The sequence below is a fragment of the Uloborus diversus genome, chromosome 7 (genome assembly GCF_026930045.1).
Source record: "Uloborus diversus isolate 005 chromosome 7, Udiv.v.3.1, whole genome shotgun sequence".
Classification (NCBI taxonomy): domain Eukaryota; kingdom Metazoa; phylum Arthropoda; class Arachnida; order Araneae; family Uloboridae; genus Uloborus; species Uloborus diversus.
The window spans coordinates 143,573,649-143,599,100 of NC_072737.1; the positions used below are offsets into that span (position 1 = coordinate 143,573,649).

The window sequence follows — 25,452 nt, forward strand, 5'->3', positions numbered from 1 at the left end:
AACAGAGGTTGTATGACCTCTAACACCAGCTGCGGACTGATAAAAGCTGGATCTTAAGCTTCATCCACTATGCTTGACTGCAACAACAAATAATGCCCTGATGTTCACATGAGCACTGTCAATTAAGGACAGCTGGAGCATACTCATACACACAGATGGCTTTTGTAAGGCATTGTATTAAAATTTGAGTCATTGAATGCAATTTTCACACTTACAACAAATCGCAGCTTCTTAAAAAGAATTAATGATAGAACCATTTTACCCCACTATCCTGCACCAGATTTATAAACTCTCGATCAAGTTTCAAAAACTTCTAAAAACTAACCTGATAATCAATAATTGGGTGGCGGTTTCTGGGAGGGATAATTACTCCTCTCACAAAAATCTGAAGATTTTTTTTTACTTCAAATTTTAACATAGTGAGAATATGTTTCAAGTCTATTGTCTGGTAAATTTTTTTAGAAAACGTGAAAGAAGGTTTAAAACAAGGGTTGCAGGAGATAAACAAACCCTTCACTTTCAATGGAGCTTATAAATTATTACAAAAAAATTAGTTTTTTAAAAATTTATTTTTTCTCATTTGTGCATAGAAAATACCTTTAACATCCAACATTTAAGAAAATAAAACAAAAATATATCTTATAGTAAAACAAATAAGTCAAAAACAAATAGGCTTTGTACAATGTATTGCAATATCTTTTAAGTATAAAGATATGAAAAATGAAACGAGAAAAAGCACAAGATTTTCATACAAACAATTTTCCAAGGTGAAACATACTTCTAAGAATTTCTTGAAAAGATAAACTGCAACTATAATAATAACTGAAGCAAATCATTACATACATGTTTTCTCCAATTTTTAGTCATATTCTGGAGAAATTTTTAAGTACAGAAATACATTCACTAATCGTGTAAATGCTGGAAAAAATATTCTGGAAAAAATCTATTATGAAACATTTAAAAATTATGTTGTAATAAAAATAAAGTTGTTCATATAAATAAGTAAATTCTTTTTCCACAACAATAAAATTTCTCCATAACAGTTACATTTGTTAAAGTCATTTTTAAAAATAAACTCTAATATTATAACAATAGATTGCACGATGTATTGTTCAAATCTCATCTTCGCAAAAATCTACACATCTCTTTTTTGAACAAAATATAAGGTCAAAGGTGTCAGAACAAGAGAAACTTGATACACAAAAATACACACTAAAAAAGTTGTTTGGCGATTATTCTTTGCTGCCAAATTATGAGAAGATTAAATTGAATAAACACATTTGTGCTTGAAAAGTGAAATAAGATAAAACAACGTTTAACTGCACAAAAATTGCAGATTACTGCATATACGTTTCAGGGTTACAAGGAACCCTTTTTTTCAATGCAAAATAAGTGAGCTTATGGATGAAAGGACAGCCTACAAAAGCTAATTTTATGTGAAGATACTAAAAATTAACATTGATTCTATTTAAAAAAGCAATTTTGTCGATTGAATAACCTTGACTGTATCATTAACATCAATTTTTATGTACTAAGTTGATTCTGATTGTATTAGGCTACCTATTGGCAAAAGGTGGTAAAACACAATCTCGTACCATGGACGGTGCAGGAATTTTAGTCTAAGTATGAATGTTGATCATTGAAATAATTATGATCCCGTCCTAGTGGTTTCGGAATGTTATTTAGTCCTTTACAAGTATAGTTCCAATCTTTACCAGGAAACCAAACAATAGTATAATAATGAAAAAAATCTTAATAAAGAGCAATTGAAAGAATACAGTGAAGCATGTTTGTGGTTGCATAAATTTTTCCCCCTGTGTGTTGGTTATTATTGTCGGGTCGTACCTTTAATGTCTTTAAATTTGGCGACTTTTCTTAAAATTTTGGCAGACTCCAAGACTTTGTATCTCAATAATCGAAACAATTTATGCCTCAAAAAAAAGTTTCAATATGCTCTTTTGATTGCTGCCTATTTAATTGTTTTCTTTCATTGTAGCACTATTCATGTGGTTGGAGATACTTAGTGATTGATATGTTTAGCCAAATATGATTGCACAAGGTAGTCAGTCTCTGAGTACAAATATAAAGTATCCCTCTCAATCCCATAATATAGAACATATATTTCTAAGACATATATTCCATATTTGCAGAATATCGCTTATTATAGTAGTTTCCCAATGTTTTGCTTGTTGCCAGAACAATTTATAATGAGTTTTGTGTTTCTACATGGTTTATAACAGTGGCGCCGACTCCATGGGGCCTGAGGGGGCCCGAGCCCCCTCAAAAATATTTTTCAGGGGGCAGAGCCCCCCCCCCCCCAATAAATCAAGAAAAGTATTAGTTATATTATGTTTTCTAAACTCATAAATTTATCTTTTATTTTCCTTGTTTGAAGATAGTTTGCCTTGTAAAATACATTCAGTAATGAGTTAAAACAAATAATTCTTACGGCAGTAAGCAGGTTAACTGAAAACGAGTAGTGTGAATAATGATGGTGTTATGGTGCTGCAAGTACACTTAGAATTTGTCCCAGTACGCGAACTTACGCGTCAAATCTGTTGCCGGTGGGCAGCGCTGCGGCAAGCTCATCTAAGTGTTGCTGATCTGGAAAAAATATATGGGGGTTTGATTTGTATATTAAATGGGAGGCGTGATAGTTTTGAATACTTTTGGGAATTGTGTTTAAAATTGTGTTACTGCACGCTTTCAAAATCCCAAAGGCACTTTACATTGAGGTTTGTGAAATGGTGCAATCTTGCATTATTGGACGGTTTACATCAACTGGACTCACACAGATCATTGCAGTTGAACAAGAGTGCTTGCTTTTATTAAGCAGAGGTGAAACTAATTTTGAAAAATCAATTGAGTTTTCAAAAATAACCTAGACATTGAGAGACTGCGTTAACACTTGAATATGTTAGCCGGTATAACTAATGAAAAAACAACTGTACTTAAAAAAAAACATGCGTAAATTAAATTACCTTTTTACGAAAATACTGTGCGTGTTTGTATTTATTTTTTCTTTTTTCAAAGCAAAAAAATATGTGTCAGGCTTGTCGAGTTTTTGGGGTTCTAATGTTGATTATATGACTTTAAAATACTTAAAAAAACTTTAAAACTCACTATTTTTCATCTCAAATTCAGAAAATTTTCCCCGGTCCCCCCCCCCCCCCCATTTTTTTAAAAGTCGGAGTCTCTGGGAGTACCTTTTCCATTCAAGTCAAGTGTCCTTCCTACCTTATAATATCAATGCTTAGCTACGGCACTGCACGGCTCCCCATAAAATAGAGCAAAAAAATCTCCTACTAAGACAAGTGATAAAATTTGAAAAGTTGAACCAGAAAATTTGAAAACCAATTTTTAGATTCTTTTACTTTGAAAATGCCGTATCACATACTGTTTATTTGTTAAAATTATACACACTAGAAAATATAGCATTTTCAAGGTACAAAAATCTGACCTTTATTTGGGGTGGGGGACCTCGGAGGGATTACTTAACAGCCTAAGCCCCCGGTGATGTCCGCCCCCCCCCCCCAATAATTTTTGCAAGACGGCGCCCCTGGTTTATAAACTGGTTACAGTTTAACAACAATATCAGAAATGAAGGAAATAGGTGTTATTCTTACATTTAACATTGCTTTAAAATATCTCTACTCAAAGCAGTTCAATCCAAACAGTAAAAATTTGTTTTAATCATTGACATGTTGACTGCCTTGTCTAGTGGTTAAAGAAGTCTGACTGCAGATGGGGAGGTTCTGGGTTTGAATCCTCGCTCGGGCATGGATGTACTTTCTCTCTCCTGTCCTTGTTCTTTCTTTGTGTGAATGTGTTGCTATGCTGTGAATGGTTGCCTACCCTATAAATGGGTCCTTATAGCATGTGTGTACTATGGAAGTCAGACTTCATACAAAATTAGGGTACAGTAGAAAAAGTGAAGCAGTACACCCCAAAATGCAAGCTTAGATGGCACAAGACCACAACAACAACAATTATTATTCACACGTTTCATTAAATTGTAAATATTTTATCACTGTGCAAAATTTGCATCAGAATAACAGTTACAATATAAACAATGCAAAATTAACACCAGGTATAAAACTTATTTTTTAAAAAAAAAGTCATATAACATATTGACCAAATTGACTCAAAAGATTTGATCACAATATTGAAGTACAACCACCCAGTACTTCTGAATAAGTTAGGTAAAATGAAATATACAGGATGATTTTCAAAAATATAGTTCCAAGAAAGCATTTTTTCCCCTATCAGATGTGACAGACTGGTGCATGCTAAAAAGTGGTAGTTGATTGTTGATTAATTAATGAAACAAAAGCAAGGTTTTAAAAATGGCTTTCCATCTGTCGATATTATAATACAATTGTTGACCACAAAGATAATATTTCCAAAATATAAAGGGATTAATGAATGGAATTCAGCAATTGCATAATATTACGTAATGACAACAAACAATTAAAACAGTTGGTGTACTGCAGTTGCTGTCTGGGGAGGTTCTGGGTTTGAATCCCGGCTTGGGCATGGATGTACCTTCTCTCTCCTGTCCTTGTTCTTTCTTAATGTGAATGTGTTGTTCACCTATGAAGTGTTGCTTAACAGGGCTGTGGAGTCTGAGTCGGACTGATTTCAGGGTCATGGAGTCGGAGTGGGAGTCGTTCGAAAACATGCAGACTCTGACTCCGGGTTTCCCTTTTTTTCTTCAATTTCCAGACTCGCCTTGCATTCTTTAAAAAACCGACTACCAATTAAATTTATTGCATGTAAAAAAGCCTACTAAATAACTGTCTAATGTCTAACAAAATAACTGTCATTGAAATAACCAGCTGGCTTGATTGTTATTGAACTTTCTGTAACAACTACCTACGCCATCTACTCGTTTGCTTATCTTCTAACTTTATTTAATTGACGGCAACTGTCAGCAAACAGTTTTGTTGCCTAAAATTTTCTAATAACCTTTCAAATAAAAATAATAATATATTTTTTACCTCAATCTCAGTTATAAAATAGTAAAAGGAATGTATGTATCACTTGAGCAAGTCGGGAAACTTCTGAGGGTGCTTGCTAAATTCAAATAAGTGTTAGCACAAAAGCACAAATCCAAAAGATCCGATAAAATATAAATGTTTTTTTTTTATATCTAAAGACTTTTCTAAGAAAGCTTAGTTATCACTGAAAAGTGCAAAATAGAATTAGTACATGATTTATTCGTTACAACACTCAGTAATTGTAGTTAATATCCTAAAAACTTCATATTAAGGTAAATTCTGAAGCTGCCTACAAAATTAAAATTTGAGCCAAGAAATGTAGGTATAGTAAAAGCTATTCATACAAAGCTGTATACCACTGCATTTTGTGTAAAATTTACTCCAGACATACATGTACCCGACCTCTCTTCGCAATATAGTGCAACATTTTTGTTGAAATTTTTAAGATGAACTTTTAAGATTTATTGTCGGGGAAATTTTTTAGAATTAAAGTATTTTTATAAACTCTGAAATTAAGTTGAAGTGTAACCCACCAGATGGGTGTCCCCTGGGAAGGGGGAGGACCACCCCTCTCAAGAAGTTTTCTGACTTAACAAAAAAGTTTTTTTTTTCCTCTCAAAATTCTTTCTGTCACTCTTCTCTGTGTTTTCAGAAATTGAAAGCACAGGACTTGATCAACATTAAACATTAAAGGGGAGCAAATCAATCGTTTTGATTTTTTAAAAAATGGGATTTTTAAGTAATCTCATTTTAGAAATTGCAATTATTGGATAGTCTGATTTTCAAATTGAATTTCTAACTTTATATGCGTCTTAGGCTTACAATAAAATACAATGCGAAAATGTCATTATATATCAATCTCTGTTAAGAATTTTCCCCCTTCCTATGAGGAGGGGGGAGGGGTTGAACAAAAAATAAAAATAAACAAAAAAATTGGAATCAGAGTCAGATGTTTCAAAATCCTGGAGTTGTCAGAGTCGGGTATTTTTCTTCCGACTCCGCAGCCCTGTTGCTTACTCTATAAACGGGTCCTTATGGCATGTGTGTACTGTAGAAGTCGGACTTCACACCAAATTACGGCACAGTTGGAAAATTGAAACAGCACACCCCTCAAAACTACCAGCCTGGCCGTCACAAGACAACAATAACAACTGCAGTTGCTATGAAAAAATTTCTTCACAGTTTCTGATTGCAAAATATTATTTCTCTGTAAAAATTTGTAAGGATTTTTGTGCTTATTGGGAGAAAAGAATATAGAAACTAAAACAGAACATTTCCGATTTCCGATTCCGAGTCACAACTGACTACAACTGTATTTATGTCGAGGACTGCATACTAAGTGCCTTGCCTCCATTATTTTTTATACCGATAGATGGCAGCATCATCACCGGATCGTACAGTTAATGAGAATTTAGAACTAGTCCAGGAGCTAATAGCTACGTGGTGCTAGCACCCCCAGAGGTATCGTTTCACTTGGAGGACATTGAGAACACGAACATATTTAACATCGCCCAGTCCCCTTTAATGACGACGGTGGATCTTCGACCATCGAGGTTCGAACTCAGGACCCTCCGGCCCCGAATCCGACACTCTACTGATCGGGCTACCACGGCCCAAAACAGAACATGATGTAACATCCCTCTAGTCAATAGTATTCTAGTCTGCCTCACCATTGTTAGCTTTTTGCAGAATAGTTGAAAACATGGAATTCATAGGAAATGGGGAGGGCGGTAAAAACAGTAGCAAATCAAGGCTTCCATAGTTGGCACAAGCTTTAAGTTAAAATTTTGTTTTCAGCATGTTGGAATTTTAAAATTGCTAAAAGACAACAACGCTTCAGAAAAAAGTCGACATGCGTTTATGGTTTTTTCTTTTATTTGGTTTTAAAGTGGCCTCTATCCGAACACGAATGCCAAGACCATGAAGTGGACACAAAAGTCTCACAAAAAGACAAATAATAATAAAAAGCAAACACAAAAAGCAAAAAACATCTTCTAAGTAATTTTGGATGAGTACTCTTTTTATATGATCATTTTAGTTTACTAAGTACATTTTTTCCCTGGTTAACTTTGCACTAAATGCTTTTTTAAACTTTAAAAATGAAAAACAAAGTTTGACATTCTTTATCATAAATGAAGTATTATGATATGACACGATAAAGGAAAGACTGGCGCTAATCGGGAGACAAGTACATTCATCAACCAACTGTAAGCATTTGAGTGCTTGCATTACTGTTAATCATGAATCAAAAATGTAATTCAAGTTAACAAGAACAAAATAATTATTAAACAGTAGAAAACATAAAATATTACATTACAAAATACTATGTCACACTACAAACATCTTTCTGTTTCTAAATCACCCTTTTTGACAAAGTTAACAAAAATTTAAAGAGTCATTTTTGTTTTTAATAAATAGATAAAAAATATTATTATCATCCATACCTGTTTTAAATAAATTACTCTCGTGAACGATAAAAATTGATAAGTATATAATCAAAATCATAAACCAAGCACCAAACACAAAGTTAATTAACCCTTTCTTTGCCCCGGCCGATACAGGATCGGCCGTGCAGTTTGTGTTAATAGTGCCCCGACCGATTTAGGCTCGTCGCAAGAAAATGGTTCCTAACTGCCTTATGAACCTGTGTTGTCACGGCGTTTCTAGCAGTTTTTGCCTCGGCCGAATATGTGTCGACGATCTTTCCAGGGGAGAACCCTGTTATTGCGCTTCTCTGTTGGGTTCTGGTGCTTTTAGGGGAGCGGTAATCTAGCTCTTCTCCTTAGACAAAAGGGATGTAATTTATAGTATTTCACGAAATTTGTTTTTATTTATTTTATTTTACTAAGATATTAACCTTTCAAGTACTCCTGGATGGGACACGTATAATGCTTCAAATAATCAGGCATTATATTTTTATCTTTTCGTGGAAGCTTTGTTTCTTAGCATTCTAGCATTTGAACTCCTGATGAACAAGTGTGAAAATATTTCCTTACACATTTAACAATATTTCTATGCCTGAATAAAGCAAATAAACAGAATTTTTTTTTTTCTTGTTATCAAAAATCCACCTTCTTACACAAGCAACCTTCACTAAATTGTTCATAATCCTCAAATTTTATAATTTATTTTACACAACATTTTTTTAAAATTATCTTACACATCTTAATTTTGTACGAGTATTTTTTTTAAATTATCATGTGTTTTACTACGCTTTTTATTTATTTGTATACTATTACTATTTTTTATTATTTATTTATTTTTAAATCGTGATATTTTCAAACTTAAATTTTAACTTTTTATATCTGCGGCATCCTTTGATGGATTTTTAGTGATACAGTTTTGAATATTTTTAATTTCACAAAAAAAAAATTATGACGACCGCATTGATTATACATAATAGTTGACCATGCAAAACATAAAATATATACTACAGTACAAATGAAATGATAATATCTTGAGTTCTTTTCGCTTTACTCATACGAAACGAAACATTCCTTTTCTCCCTTTCTTTTTCAGATTTTATTTATTGTTTTAAAATAGCTCCAAATGCACCTTCTTTTATGAGATTTTAAAAATAGAAATAAAATATTTGGTTTCTTTTCAATAATCAAGTTGCCTTAATTAGTAAATAATCCTATGAAACTAACTAAAATTTATCCAAATATGTTTTAAAATAAGAAAAATAATCCGACTCGATTTCAAGCAAGATTTTCTTTTTTTCTTCTTCTGAAGACATGTTCTCAAATACAAGCAGTAAAGCTTGCTTTGAAATTCCTTTCTGATTCAAACTGTTTTGTTGTAAGAAAATAATGTGGAAGGGTTGACCACAAGACACCAAGGGGGACACCTCCTTAGGGAATCGACCTCTCTCACAATGCTCCCAGGACCGCTCTGTTATTCCTCTCTCAGCTGGGGGCTTTTAGTTGCATGAACAAAAGTATCCTTTAGGGAAATAGGGGATTAGCCGCAAGTTTTGATCTTTTGTGATCATTTACCTTTAAAATACTTCCCACGCTTGAGCAACTGATATCTGGACACTCAGAAGGGATTTAAAAGTCATCGCAATTACGATAAAAGAACCAAAAAGCAAAGAGATGTCTCTGTGTCTATTGGTCGTTTTGAAGGGTCACAATGTATCAAAAGGTACCGAAGAATACTTTTTATCCGCTTAGAAAATCATTCCCACAGTTAAAGCGTTTTTGTCCATTCAAATCACAGGTTGGATCGATCAGTCAATTGTTTGAAGAATGTTTTGTTGAGTCCTTTTGAAAGGTAGATCATCTTACATTTAACAGTTTTGATTTCTTAAGTGTATAAAAAGAAAAAAATGATATACTGAGATAAAAGCAAAAAGAAAAATAAATCAATAAAATAATTAGTGTTATAAAAATAATTGCTTTTCGTCCTATCCTCTATTGTTTATTATTTTCCCGTTATGTACTGTGTAAATTTAATAAATATTTCAGCACATATTAGCAACCTTGTATTTTATTGCGCTGTTTAATTCAGTGCCAAAAAACTAATAAAGCGAAGCGATTTTCGAATGCAAGCTGAACAGCAAAAACAACATTAAAATCCCAAGAGCAAAATGGGGAGAAAAGCGCTCTTACAACGTAGCAAAAAGCAACTCCGTTCGTTATCTGAGGCATGCGCGTTAAGGGGTTTCGGGCTGATCATGGAATGGGTTAACCCTGGCCTTCACCTACACCTTTTATTAGTCAGGAAAATTTTATACTTGAAAGACGTCGGCAAGAAAAAAAGGGTTCACATGTCAAGGGAAACACATGTATACAATTTTATTGCTACTTGTGCATTTAAAAGTTGACTTTTCTTTTCTTTTTGTTATTGTTTTAAGCCATTAAGACATGAAATTTGAATTTAACAACAAAATAACAGCATTGTATAATATACTTCCTCTTTTCAGTGTGTCAGAATATGTTCAACATTATACAAGACAAAAACTATAATGACGGGAATAAATGCAAATTTTCTTAATTGAAGAATTTAAGAAATATACTCAAAACGCTGAATAGCCGATTTTTAATGAACAGTATGCAACAATAGATAATGATTAAAAAGAAATGCTAGTTTTTCAAAATGAATAATGTAAGGAGTAAACGCTAAATATTATTTGATTTTGTGAAGAACATTTAGCAGCACAAAAATTGACAGTATAACAAATGTTTTGATATTCACTGGGATACTGTAGCGTTTCTTTAGTGTTCAAAATTTAGAATATTTGAGTTGAAGTTATGAGAGACAGATTTGGCATGCATGCAATTATAATAACAAAGTTGTGCCAAAATCCATTGGAGCCATCAATAAATAAATCACCTGGAGAAAATTAATCCTTTAAATTCATTTATGTTACTTTTTAAAAAGTGTTTGAAGTACAACATTTATAGGAACAATAGATTTCACCAAAAAATAAATGTTTCTAATAATTAATGTAATAAAATATTAAAATCATTACTAACAAAATTTAGATAAATTTAAAAATAGTTATGAAAAATATAACAAAGACATTATATAAGAGAATCTAGTCGATTGTGTGATTTAAAAAAAATCAAAAAATCAGTATTTGTTAAAATGATAACAGATATATACAACATGAAGTGATGATAACTTATGAGGGGGAAAAAAACTTTTTTAAAAAATCATCTTGTCTTCACACTTCTAAGCATTTAAAAAATATTCACACTTCAACCTCATAACTTATCACAGTTAAAAGTTTATTTGTTATTCATTAACAACTTTGTGCCTTTTCTTAATTTTTTTCTTCTGCTTTAACGACTTGTGTGGTGTGTGAATATTGTTGAGGCTTCTTTCAATCTCTATTTGATCTTCAGCTAGTTCATTTACGTTGCAAGTTTTAACTTCTTCCACAGATGATTTGTCTAAAATTAAAACCTCTGCTTCTAGACTCTTATCATCAACAAAAGATGTTTCAACATTTTTGTGTACTACATCACTATTATCTTCTGCTACACACTCAATATCATGCTTATTATTGTTCTTTATTTGACCATTACACAAACTTGCTCTTGAAAACCTTTTTAGGTACCACGGTGGGTAGGGTGAATTTTGTCTTAACTCTAACAAAGGCAATGTGGTGTTTGTGTCATAATATTTCAAAAATAAGTGCTCATGTTTACATATTTGCATAGCTAGATAAGAATGAAGTAAAAGCTTCGGAAAGCGTGAAATGAAATAATATACAAATTGATCTGGAATTTGTCCTAAGGATTCTTGTAACTCAACTGGAAGTTCACGATAGTGATGTTTCTGGAAAGTAACAAAAGCAAGAATTTAAAATGTAAGGTTCGATTATAATTTTTATGAATGGCAATAAATTTCAAATAATTATTTTTTAATTGACTAAACTGGATTCATTTCAATTTTAGAAATGATAAATTATTTATTTAAATAATAAAAGCAAGACATAAATTGATTAAAATAATAAAAAGTCATTTTTAAAAAAAGTTAGATTCAATGCATTAAAGTAAGAACTGCACAGAATTCCAAAAGGACTAAAACACAAATTATTATCCAGAAACTTAACACTTTGAACAATGCATCAGCATTGAATATTGAAATTAAAGCATGTTAAAATATACAACGTATTTTTCAGAAAACCATTCCAAACTATAATTTTTGCTTTTAAAAATTAATACTACAAATAAGTTGAACAATGTCATTTTTCTGTTTTTTCTTCTACTACTTTCTTTACCCTAAGTAAACTAATTTTTCTTGCTAGAATAATTCCTGTTATACCAACATATTTAATTTCGATATTCTTGTTAAATAATTCCTTAAACAGCAATAAAAACTTAATAAACAAAAATAAAGTCCATTCTTTAGAAATTTTGGAAGGAAAAAAAAAATTACCAGCAACCTTGCGCAACTTTAACCTAACAGAATTAAACTTCAATCAAAATGTTTGCTGCAATGCGTTTATTGTCATTGGATATGAAAAATTATGTCCCAAATAAATGACTAATAAGTATGTGTCCACCCTTTTTTTTTTTTTTTTTTTTCAAGGTTTTAAGCAAAAGCTGTATAAGAATGCACTATGAAAAACAAATCAATGTTTAAGAGCACTTAAATCTAAAGGTTTGGTTTTAAGAAGTAGTGAAGGGGGGAAAATGCTATATCATGTACAAGACTGGTTTGAAACACATTTAGCATTAATAAACAATCAGCTACTTATAGAGTAAATAAAAAAAATTTACAAGGTAGTGAAAAACATTACCTGCTTGCTCAAAAGGATTACATTAAATTTAGCATTAGGGCAAAAAATTGCATGGGCTTAAGAATTTTGACATCTTGAATTCAAATTTTGTTTTTTGCAATTAAGAATGCATGTGTGTATGTAGGCTTGTGTGTATGTATGCAGGAATGAGTGTGTGTGTGTGTGTGTGTGTGTGTGTGTATGTGTGTGCATGGGTAGGTGTGTGCATGTATGTGGGTGGGTAGGTGTGTGCATGTATGTGGGTGGGTAGGTGTGTGTATGTATGGAGGTAGGTGTGTGTATGTATGCATGTGTGTAGGATATGGACGCAACCTGGAGATTGTTATTGCTGGAGAAGCAGCATCGAGAGGGGCCGGTCCATGGTAGTGCTGCAGAGGAAGGTGGGGGGGGGGGGGGGATAAAAACATAGGCCAATCAAAACTGTCAAATGAGGAACAACAAGCAATGTGATTGCTCAAAAATAGGTTAAATTTCATTTTATTAAAATGTCATTGAAATTGGTTTTTTAGAGCCAAACTTACATACAATATTGAATACACAGAGAAACTCTTAAATCGCTAATTTTCAAAGCATTTTTTATTTTGCAATTTTTAAAAGTTTTTAAAACAGAACTGTTCTCTTCTAGTACAAAGGTCTTCATTTATGAAATTGTTGCTCGGTAGATGCACTAAAATTTGACAATACCTTTTATTGCAAATCATGCCCTAAGCCCTTTCTTTGAAATAATTTTGGAAGAAAGTGAAACGGTATACAATGACAAGAGGTAACGTAAAGATTGTTGATAAATAAATACACAGATATGACATACTCAAGAAAATCAAAAAGCATAAAAAACTAAAAAATCTTACTTTGTTTCTCATAGCTCTTAATAAATCTCTGACAGAATGACCTTTGTAAGTTCTGAATTTCCTTAGGTCTGCATTAATAAAAAAGAAAGATATGCACATTAAAGTACAGAAAATCTAAGTACAGAACATCAAATCAATTTAAATTTCTACTTTGGAAAAGAAATGTCAATGCGAAAGAGGAAGGAAACATTTATCTTTGTTGGGATGCTCAGAATAACCTAATGCACTTAGCATACATATTATTATGGTGGCGGATTATCCACGACCATTCACACGTTCAAAGAAAAAAAAAACATTTTTTTTCGGTGACAATTAACTGAATGTAGGTAAATGCACACATTTTAATTTAACAAGTGCAAAACCTATTTCCAGGCATACCTATGTCTTTCTTCCCCTTCGATCCCAATGACATGAAATCTTTCATGGTCACCACAACCTGACTACTTAAGAGCCACTGTCTGTATGAATCAGGCAGTTTATGGCATTTGTGATTGTTGACGTTTTTAATTTTTATTATTTTCACATAGGTTGTTCCTTATCATGAATGTAATGTTTGTGCAAAATATGAGCTTTGTCTGCCTTACCGTTTTTGGGAAATTAAATTTTTTGATTTAGGGGGTGTGGCACATTTTTGCGTTCTTTTCAAATTTGCAGATTTTAAAGTTCTTGTTGCTTTAAGTGCCCCTATAATGATATGGATTTTTAAATTCTATACTATTATATGGTCTTCTTAGATATTATTACAGCTGTCAAATCGGTGTCACTACGAGGGCGATGGCCACAAACTCTGTTTAAAAGGTCAAATGCATTGCAAGAAGGATTGGAATAAATAAATTTATTTGACCAGAAAAAAGGCGAGTATTGGTATGATAATCTAAACATATTATGCACAATAGATCCACCTGTACCTATATCAAAACGATCATTTTCTATTCAAGATAAAGACGCTCTTACTGCCCAAAGCTGTTTATGTTAAAACGTTGCTTCTTTCTAATAAATTAGAAATAAATATAGTCAAAACACTGTTTGGATGTGATAAGATTAAATTAACATAATACATAAATGAACAAATAAAATAAATTAAAAATAATAATAATAAATGAAAAAAATGCACCACAACATACTAACTTCGAATGATTATATTTCCAAAAGTAGTAGGAGTGACACTAATTTTATTAGTTCAAAGTTTAGACAAACGTGTTGGTTATCAAGCTTAATTAGTTTCAGATCTCTGCTATGAGGGGGCTAGTTGTATTTAGATTAGCAAATGGTCAACTTCTACTATTTCTCCGGGATATCATGTTTTCCCAAGCTTTGTGCTACAAAATTACCAAATCAATAAGAGATGACCGTCTTTCTGAAACTGGGTGATTTGATTTTTTATGTTTTCTTTGTTTTAGTCTACGTCATCCTCAAATTATGTTTCAGATTCTGAATGCTCGCTATATAATACATTATGTCCATAACTATTTAAGACATTTTTATAAATAGTTGCATTTTTAATATAAATAACAGATAAAAAATTCGTGTGATTGAAAAAATATGAATTTTAGTAAGACTATTTTAGCCTATAATGCACATTACACAATACATCCATCTGTACCTATATCGATTTACTGTATTTCTAATGCTTTTTACAAAGCTTTTTTTACAAAAAGCATTAGAAACATTATTTTAGGTGTCACTACTGTGATTTTATATTAAAGTTTAAAACAAACCGTGCAAGAACCCATTCGAATTAGAAAAGTCTTTTTTTAAATAACTCCATAACATACTAATTTCTAATGATTATATTTCCAAAAGTAATTGGAGTGACACCGATTTTTTTTAGTTCATATGTTAGACGAACATGTTGGTTATCAAACTTAATTAGTTTCAGATCTCTGCTATGAGGGCGAGAGTAGTAGTTAGATTTTAAACTTTTGCATTTTTGTGAAATTTATCACATAAAAGTTCCAATATCTTCTGGCGCCCTTATAGTGACACCAATTTTATTACATATTTTTGATGTATGCAAATGTAGCTAGGAATTTATGTAAAAACGTTGGTGTCATCATGAAGGCGCTTTGAGAAAATTGGCATTGAATGTAGTAAAAAAAATTAATTTTCGGTCATTTTTAAACGGAGTTTGTGGCCGTCGCCCTCGTAGTGACACCGATTTGACAGCTGTAATAGTATCTAAGAAGACCATATAATAGTATAGAATTTGAAAATCCATATCATTATAGGGGCACTTAAAGCAACAAGAACTTTAAAATCTGCAAATTTGAAAAGCACGCAAAAATGTGCCACGCCCCCTAAATTAAAAAATTTAATTTCCCAAAAACGGTAAGGCAGACAAAGCTCATATTTTGCACAAACATTACATTCATAATAAGGAACAACATTTGCAAAAATAAAGAAAATTAAAAATGTCAACAATCACAACCTGCCAAATCCTTACAGACAATGGCTCTTAAAACCTGATTTTTAAAGCTACACTACTTACTCATTTTAACATCTACAATCAACATAAATTAGGAGCTGAATCGAGAGACTGGAGCAGATATACACATATATGTATATACATATGCACCCATCTGGGGGGTGACGACAGAATTTTAATTTTTGTTTTACACTTAAATATTTTAAAAATATTACAAAATTTGTTACCTCAGTACAATTTTAAAAATTCACATTTTGAAATTTTATGCTACAATCTTTTAACCTATAAAGTTGGTTTGTTCAAAGATAAGAAATCTTATTTCTGTACTTTCAGCTTCTTATACAAAAATCTTTCTACAACCTTCATCTCTCTAAAATATACAATAATCTCTTTGAATTTTTTCCAGTTTGAGATCTTGAAATTGTGTTTAGTTTCAAATTTAATCCCCCTTTTTCAAAGAAAATTCTTAAATAAAAAGCTGCCATGCCCCGCACACATACATACATGAAAGAGAAGCTAAAAATCAATGGATGAAAAGACATTCCACAAAGACATTTTGTCGGATGTCTTTTCATCCATAAGTTCATTGAAAAAGGCGTTGAAAAAGGCGTTCCCTGTAACACCAAAACACGTGTCTGCAGTAATCTGCAGTTTGTGCTTTTTTGACGTTGTTATTTCTTACTTTACTTTTCAGCACAAAGGTATTTATTTATCAGCTTTAGAATCGTTTATAAAATGAAAGCATTCAGCAAAATAGTTATTATTCTGCCTTGAAAAAAATAAAAATGAGACATAAAACTATAAATTCCAACTCATATACAACAGTATTAACAATCAAGAAAAAATATTACCATCCTGTAATTCAACAGTGATATGGTCCTGCCAGTCTCCTGATAAAATATAATAACCACCCTTTTCAAGAGCTTTTACTATTTCACTAGCAACAGATTCTTTTTCAATGCGATCACTAATATCCTAAAATAGAAAAACCATAATATCAGAAAAGAATTATTTTACAAACAGAAACAATTTTAAGCCTGAGTTTAAAACACACATAAAACACTATATATATATATATATATATATATATATATATATATATATATATATATATATAATGAAACAATTAATGTTACACAAGAGCAAACTATTTTCCTTGATCATCAACACCAGCTGTGATTTTCTGGGCAATTCAAAATAGATAAAGTGCAACAAAGACGTGAATATTACATTAAGAAAAGAAAACAGACATTCTAATTATCATGTTGGAATCCGTGTGGTGACCGGAGCAGAATAGTCCCAATGTACTCCATGCATGTCGTAAAAGGCGACTAAAATACGCACCGTGCTGATAGATGGATGGCATCTAGGTTGTATGATGTCTAAACGGTTCCCTCGAGGAACCGGGCAAAACCTCGTTGTAATTTGCCTTGCACTAGTACAGGGTGGTTGTGCGGGTATTGACTTTTTACCACCGCCCAGTTCCCAGCTCCTTTGGAGCTGGATACTGGCTTGAAGGAGAGAACCAGCAACCTTGCTGCTGAAGGAGGTGAGGGTGCTGGTCTGCAACCTACTGACACTGCAGTAGGGGGGCAGGGGGTACTCATTTATGCACAAAAATGCAACAGGCACAGGCAGGAGTAGGGAGGCTGTTACAGAAGGCAAACGCCACTGGGCCAGCCAATCCTGAGAAGGTAGGAGAAACCAAACATCATCAAGCAGAGGTTTCAACTCCTTCTCCTGCACAAACTGCTGCATCTTAAAGAGTAAGGACTGGTAAACCACAGTCCTATGCTCAAGCAGTGCGTATGGCAGTTGTGAAAGAAACCTTCCCGTCGGAGAGGTTATCTCGCGATGACATTGAACATATTCAGCTTGTTTTTCTAAGGAGGACAGGCCTGACTCTCTCTGAGGATCACCTGCCAGAAGTGCAATAGGCTTCTTAACAAAATTAGTATTAGGAAGGCTTTTGGTCTTCTTACTGGACTTTACACCTTAAAGCAGCACCTTGCTATAATGGGTGTTAGTAACGATTCAATTTGCAGAGGTTACCTCCTTAAGGAGGAAACTATTACTCACACAGTATGGCAAAAAAGAAAACTTACTGCCCCAATTAAAAAAAAGGGAGGGGTGCTTTTCTACAAAAATTGATACGTGTAGAAGGAAAACGGAGATCATATTGGAATTCAGGGGGTCAATTTGCAGAAGAATCAGCCGGAATAGCCTCAGAAGCATTTGGGAGTTTTTTTGCTGCACATTGGGTTTGGGCGGGTGCCCCCCATATTTACCTTTTTGCTACATATGCACAAGATTTTGAGCTTTGCACCTCTCTAATCATTCAGAATAATGTTTACGGTTATTGAAATGCTCTTTTTCCCCCTGCAAATAAAAAAAATGGTCTCTGAATCAGAGGAGGGGGGAGGTTCTAAAAAGAGGGCATAATGAGGGGACAGGTGGTCGTATTTGAAAACAAGGGGTCATTTTACATACGAATCAGTCAGAAGAATGTCTTTCTGAATGAAGACCTGCGATTCAACTCGTATGCAACATGTGACATTCACATGATAGTTTTTTTTTTTTTAATTTTTTTTACATCGTGAAAAAATTTTTCGACAGAGGAGTCATGGAAGCGAGTTTTATTCTCTCATTCTTCACCAAAATTTTTTTTAGAAACATCTTTTTCTAAAAAGCAGAATAAAAAGATTATTTTTCGTGATTTTTCTATTTTTGTTTTTTGGGGAGGGGGGGGGTGTATACCCCCAAGTCTTCTTTTTTGCAATAAGTGTCCATGATCTTGCACTTAGAACCTCTCTTACCCACCAAACTATATTAGCAGTTAATATAAAGCTCCTTTCACCTTCAAAAAAATAATAATAATAATAATAATAATAATAATAATAATAATAATTGTTCTAAAACTAAGGAAAATTGAAAAAAACTGGGGGGGGGCTTTAAAAAATATTGGTACATATAGGAGGAAAACAGAGGTCATATTTGGATTCAGGGGTCATTTTACATAAGAATGAGCCGACGATACGTCAGAAGCATTTTGAAGGGATTTTTTTGCAGCACAGTGTTATTTTTGTCAGTTTGTTATTATTTTTCTTATTATCATAACTTAATTTAAAATAAATCGAATTTACTCAATCAACATTTTTATCACTCTTAACTAGACTTTCAGGTTATAGGTTACACAAAGGGCATAGGTCTAAATTTATTTTAAATTTTTTTATAAATTTCAGTAGCAAAATGAAATGCAATTTACAATGAAATAATGAGCCAACTTATGGCCAGATTAGTTATAAAAATTCTTGTAGAATTTAATTCATTTATGAATGAAAAAAACATTTCTTATTCTATGTTCAGCTGTGAGCTTCTCGGCCTAACATTTAGTGAAAGTTCAACCTTGATGTGTGATAGATCTTGAAAAATTATCTTATGTCTTTTTCTTATGTCTTTATCTGGTGAAACATCAAGAAGAGCCAAAGTTAAAAATAACTTGTTTATTATGGCTGTGAAATTTACAATGACAGGTTTAACGAAATATTGAAAATGAGTTTTTTACAAATATAAGTAGCTCATCGCACTTTAAATGACCTATAAAGCAAACATTATAGCCTGAAAAAAATATTTGAAACGTTTAGAGCTGTGAAATGCATGTTAAGAGCAACAAGCCAAAGCTATCGGCAAAACTGGGCAGACTCAACTTAGTCGCCGAAAAACAACCAAGTCAGACTTGAGTTGAAGTTGAAAGGGAAGAGAATGAAGCAAAGAGCCGGGTGTTTCAATGCTACTGGCAATTTGCAAGTTCTGCTGATGTAATCATGTTGCAAGATGGGAAGAACAAATTATATTAAACTCATACATATTAAGGTTGCAAATATTTTTTTGAAAAATAATTTACCTCTATTGGTAACAGAATCCTTAAAATTCAATAAGTGGGAATCAAGACCTTTTTTAAATATTTGGATTAAATGTTAAAAGCTGTACTTAAATAACACTACTTGAATAAAACAAATAAGTAATTTTAGTGATAAACGGTACCTGAAAGAAAAATAATATCTTTTCTTTTGACCAGAAAAACGGGTGTCTTAAAACAGCAGCAATGGATGGTCTTTCTGATGCCTCATGCTTCAGCATCTGTCCAATAAGATAAACAGCTTCGGGAAATTCTAATGGAAGCATTTCATTTCATTAATAAAGAATATATACTTACAAACAACATGACTGATACAATTCAAAAATACAACAACATTTTTGATAAACAAAACTAGAAATTAAAATGTCAATATAAGGTTACGGTTTTTATTAATTTTTTGTTTGCTGTGCGTTGAATTAATTTGCTGTTATATTATCATCTGCAATGCATAAAATTCTACTTAACTTCTGTTCCTATTTATAATATGCATTTTTTATTTCCTTTTTTGTAATGGCAACAGCTTAAAAAATGTTACAGAACAGTTAGTTATTGTGATGGAATTGTGAATGCAATTTTTTCTCGCCTTTTGTTGACGGAGAACATTATTTATATTATATGCAACTAAATGAGTTTTTTTTTAAATAAAAAATAAGAACCTGTTTTATTTATTGAAGAGCAGGATTGTATTTATTTACGGAATTTGCTGAAGTGCAAAGGAACAAAAATATATGCATAGAAAAATTATTTAAAACACATTTTGAACAGAGCAGAGTCAAAAAGAAGGTTATCAGAACAGATATTCAAGTGTGGGAAGAAAAAGAAAAAAAAACTCAAAAATACAGCATACGTTAAGAACAAAAATGCTATACAGCAAACTCCACATTATTCACGGGCGTCTTATCCTAAGCCTTTCACACTTTCAAAGAAAAAAAACGGCAAACATTAACTAAATGTAGATAAATGCACACATTTTTCTCAACTAGTGCAAAATTCATTTTTGGACATTTCTATTGCTTTCATCCAATTCTCTTCTAATGACATTAAATCTTTTAATGTTACTGAAACCTGACTGATTGATTTTTAGATCGACATTGTTTCTTTACATCGTCACTACTTACTAACTCTTACATTCACCCCACTAACTGATTTTTAGATCTTCATTACATACTTGAAAAAACAAATGCCTGAGCCAGTATTGAAAGAATTCTTCTCTCATTCCATGTGTTTTTGGAGTAACCTAACTTGACCTGTTGCAGTTAATCTGCTTGCACGATTTGCTCGTATGTGTGTGTAATCTGCTTGCAATAATGAGTTATCCCTTTTCTAGCTTTTACATACACTTTTATCGTTTTGGTGATAGTTTAAATGTTAGCAAGTGTCATTGATCTTTTTAAGCACTATTTGCAAACACTAGCATCTTTTTTACCTAATTTGTGGATTATCCACGAATTTGCTTATCCGCAGTTACCATGTCACCCTATTCCGGGAGTTATCTGTACTAAAATGCAAGCTAATCACAGATTGAAAATTCAGAAAAACAGAACATCCATAGCAATTACATCAATGCATGTTAATTAAATTTATAAATAATGACTTGATAAGAATTATACTGTAAATCAAGCTCATGTATTTTCATTAATACTACACATTATGTATAACTATTTATACATGAAAATAAAATTAATTTTCTTACTTTCTTCATCTAAATGTTTTAAGGAATATTCCTTATTTATTATATTTCCTTGTCGCATAACAGGTTCTCCAAATGGATGTTCTCCTTCAGTCAAAACATAATAAAATACCAACCCAAGAGAAAATGTATCAACAGCACATGTCTAAAAGGAATGGCATATGATTAATTAATAATTATTTGTTGAATTCATTTATACTATTTTACTTAAATCTAAATAATAAATAAGGTTCATTTACAGCCAGCACATGCTAATAAGTGTGAAAAGAAGTAACATTAAGTAAAGATGAGTTATATGTATTAAAAGCTTCAACGTTCAAAATGATAAGATTACATTAATGAACAACACAATCACATTTATTTAGCTATAAACAAAAATAATGCAATTGAAAACAGAATTATCTGGACAGTTCATTTCCTTTTTGTTTCAAAAAAAAAAAAAAAAAAAATTGGAAATAAAAGCAATCAATTAAATCATTATTAGTATTTTTTTAATCTATTTTGTGTTTCATTACTCTTCTAACTTTATATTAAAACTATATTAGTGCTGTAAAAATTTAAAATCTTTTCTTTTTCCAGACATAATTCCAAAACGCACTACTTTTTAAAAAAATACATTATGTACCTCCCCCCCCCCAGATGCAATAAATATACCAGACAGCTGGGTTATCACATCCTCAGAATGCAGTTTTGTTCTTATTAGAACTCTTCAGTCAGGAATAGTGAATAACCGAGCCGGAGGCAGATGTCATCTCATTGAAGCTGAGAGTTCCAACAAACTGGTAGATAAAATGAATTTATCTCACCACTCTGGTATATTGCATGTAGTTCTGCCTTAGCCTCTCTGGTTTAAGGGCGGTAACTTACTACTAAAACTATTATCTGCTATCGGCCCCGCTTAAACAAAAACCGTCGGTTCCAAGAAATACTATTTGATTAAGCAGGGAAATTTTCTTTACCTTTCATGGTTGACAACTTTTGTCTTTAAACGAAATAATAATTTAATAACTAAGTAATAAAAGAAAAATGTTGTTGATTAAAAAGCATTTTAAATAAGCTAAGTGATCAACAAAATAGCATAATAATTAAGTATATATAATACAAGTATGTATGAAAATTATAAATATGTAACTTACCACTTGAGGTATTAAATCTTTGTTTTGACACCTTTTTCAGTCCATAATAGTAGATTCCTTGCTCAAAGTGTTTTGAGACCATGTTTTACATAATTAATATTTATCAATTTCTTATCGTCTGCAATGTTTATACTTCGTGTTTCTTAATTTAATTATCAACTGTCAACAATTATAAAACAAACTAGATAGAATAGTGGAAATGTTTTGATGGAATATGAATGTTGTTTTTCTCGCCTGTTTGCTGAAAAATACTATTTCAAATTTTTACGTTAATAATAGCTCTTATTTATTTAATTTTTAAAGTATTCAAAATTTTTCTCAAAAATATATGAGAAAGCTAATTACTATTATTTGATTATCCGGGGAAATAATTTGATTAAGCAGGGATCACACCTGTGGGGAAATATTCAGTTCCAGGAGATTTTTTCCCCATAAGCAGAGTATTCGTTTGTCTGATAGCCGATTAAGCGGGGCTGACAGTACTATGGAATTTTTTTTCATTAAATTTTCAGTCAAACACAAATGTACAGAATTTTTTCAGAAAAATCATGAATATCAAAATATTAACACTAAAATGGAATACAAAAGTTATTAATTATTACTTTTTCAGAAAGAAATACAGACTTACACTTTTCTTTTCACCTAAAAGCATTTCAGGAGCAATCCATCCTTCGGTGCCAGCAGTGCCCGATCGTTTTGAAAAAGATACTCGGCCATTTGCAAGTTTCTTACACATTCCAAAATCAGAAATCAAGGCTTTAACCTCTCCGGATGAATTAGGCATTGAAATCAAGACATTTTGAGGCTTAATGTCCCGATGAACTGTTGAAATAATAGTAATAAGCATAAAAAAAGAAAGATAAAAACAGCAAAATAAAGGCAATTGCTAATAAATAAAATTGCTTTCACAGTATAAGAATGTCTAATTTCATGTTAATCTGGGGCACCCTGGACCAAAAATTTTGGTAGACAGAAATTCTCAATTTATCGAATGAAATTTTGAATTTTACCGTATGATAAAATATGAGCATAAACACATATCGGCAGCTTATGAGAAGAGAGAAGCAAGGCATCATTAAAATAGAGAACAATAATAAAAAGAAAGAAGTTAGTAAAAATAGTTACAGTGAAAAAGAGCTGCAATGTTAAAATACCTTCTCCAAATTTCCTGAATCTTAGGGGAAAATTTGTTGAACAAGGTACTTTTTTTGGGAAGTCACAACGACCTTTGGTTACATCTCATTAGGGTACTTTCTTCATTAAATCTATCAGTAAAAAGTGAAGGAATTGTCCTACAGTTTTCTTTTTGACACCACTGGAAAGAGCGGCTTTTTTTACTCCAGGTCTAACTCGACCTATGTTCGAAAAACTGAGCTTCTATTTCCAAAGGAAAAAAGTTACAAGCCGTTAGCGAGCAAGGGGCAGAGCCCCCTAGGTTTTTAAAAAATTCTGTTATTCCTGTTTCTTTAGTCTTCCCTGTGGCGTGGCAACCCTGTTCAAACAATGACACATACGAAATGCTGACTATGAGTAAACCCAAGAGAGGTACCTAGTTTTCTCTGCTCTACTACAAGTTTGAGGGTGACCATGATTCAGGCAACAAATATGGCACATTCTGATTGCAAAAATCCTCACTCCAGAATTCTCCAGCACAATTTTGCACCATTCATGAGCTACAGCTTTTGTTATGCAATATTTTGGGCCTGATCATTCCATAAAATATTTAAATAATCAAAGTATGTACTCAAGTCTGACGAGAGGTCATGTCAGCCTAGTCAGAAATTTGTAGCCTGGGGCTTGGGGGAGCCCGGCGACAATGACACCAAAAAAAGAAGGAAAGAAAAAAAAAGAAAAAAGGGGGGGGGGACTCTGATTGAGAGAAAACATAAAGACTAAATAAAATTTACTCTTTTCGTATTTACTGTCGTGGCTCTTAAAATAGACGTGATTGTTTTCTCGTAAGCAGTTTTGATCCCCCCCCCTTTTTTCCTCTTCTTTTTCCCTCCTTTTTTTTCTTCTTTTCCCCCTCTTTTTTCTTTTTTGGGAGAGCAGGAGGGGCCCAGGCTCTCTGCGGCCCTGTATGTACTACAAGCTTTCTAAATACGTGAATGTATTGTTAAGACTGGTGTAACTAAATATGATTATTGCTATACGCCAAAGCAGGATAGATTGAATATACACCAATCCTACTAGGATCAAAGAAAACATTAGAGGTGTATTTATTGTTATAAACAGGTTTCTAAGCTGCAGTAAACTATTTTGCAGGCAAATAGGTAGACCATAATTTAAAGAATGAAAACAAATTTTAGAATTAACTACAAAAAATTACGAATTAGTGACATATTTCTAGATCATTTAAAGAACATAAATTTATGCATTGGCAAAACTTCAAACAAAAACAGCAAACAAACATAGACAGAAGAAAATACCTTTTCATAGCACAGTGAAAAAAAATCTGAGTCAGTAAATTTTTTTTTTTTCACTCACCAATTTTAAGGGAATGCAAATGTGCTAAACCAGATGCAGCTTGCTGTAAAAGCATTATTGGGTTCAAATTATGTTTATCAAAATTCTCATCTTCAACATAATCACACAACGTAGCAGCACATAGCTCTAATGCAATATAGTGGAATTGCTTGTCTTGTTCCTAATTGGAAACAATTACAAATGAATACAGTCATTAGTTTAAGTGCTGTTTTAAAAAATACAAGGCAACTATAATTATCATACAGTTAACTTAATCAAATACCAAAAGAAAAATCAACATTTAAAAAACTGAAAAGTGTTGCATGTGACTACATTTTTTAATATCAGAACTTTAAAAATATATCTACACATCTGTTTACACAAGGAAATGATTTTTAATGCTACTTTCTAACAATTTCTTGTTTTACAATTAAATAAAACAGCATCAAATTAATGAAAAGATAGATCATTTCCCCATTATATTTTATCTGTTTTAATGTGGTTTACATGAATAGCCCCTCCCCCCTTTAACATAAAAATAGTTCCTTCAATTTCAAAAACCCTGCTTAGAAAATTATTTTTATCTATACCTCGAGCTTAGATACCAACAGAAGTTGATATATGAAAAAGAAATAATTATGTAAACGATAAAAGAAGTAAACTTTACAGACTTAACTGTAATTACAAATGGTTGGTAATCAGGGTTGCCAACT

At 32.2% G+C, this 25,452-nt stretch overlaps 1 protein-coding gene across 1 annotated transcript in view; it reads right to left on the minus strand.

The window, feature by feature from the left end:
* Positions 1 to 10,742: 10,742 nt before the first annotated feature.
* Positions 10,743 to 25,452, minus strand: part of LOC129226919 (serine/threonine-protein kinase/endoribonuclease IRE1-like) — a 75,259-nt gene continuing 60,549 nt past the window's right edge. The window contains 7 exon segments of the mRNA XM_054861548.1: positions 10,743 to 11,288; positions 13,104 to 13,171; positions 16,380 to 16,503; positions 19,573 to 19,700; positions 21,141 to 21,282; positions 22,902 to 23,095; positions 24,761 to 24,920. Coding sequence (XP_054717523.1) covers positions 10,743 to 11,288; positions 13,104 to 13,171; positions 16,380 to 16,503; positions 19,573 to 19,700; positions 21,141 to 21,282; positions 22,902 to 23,095; positions 24,761 to 24,920 — 1,362 coding nt within the window.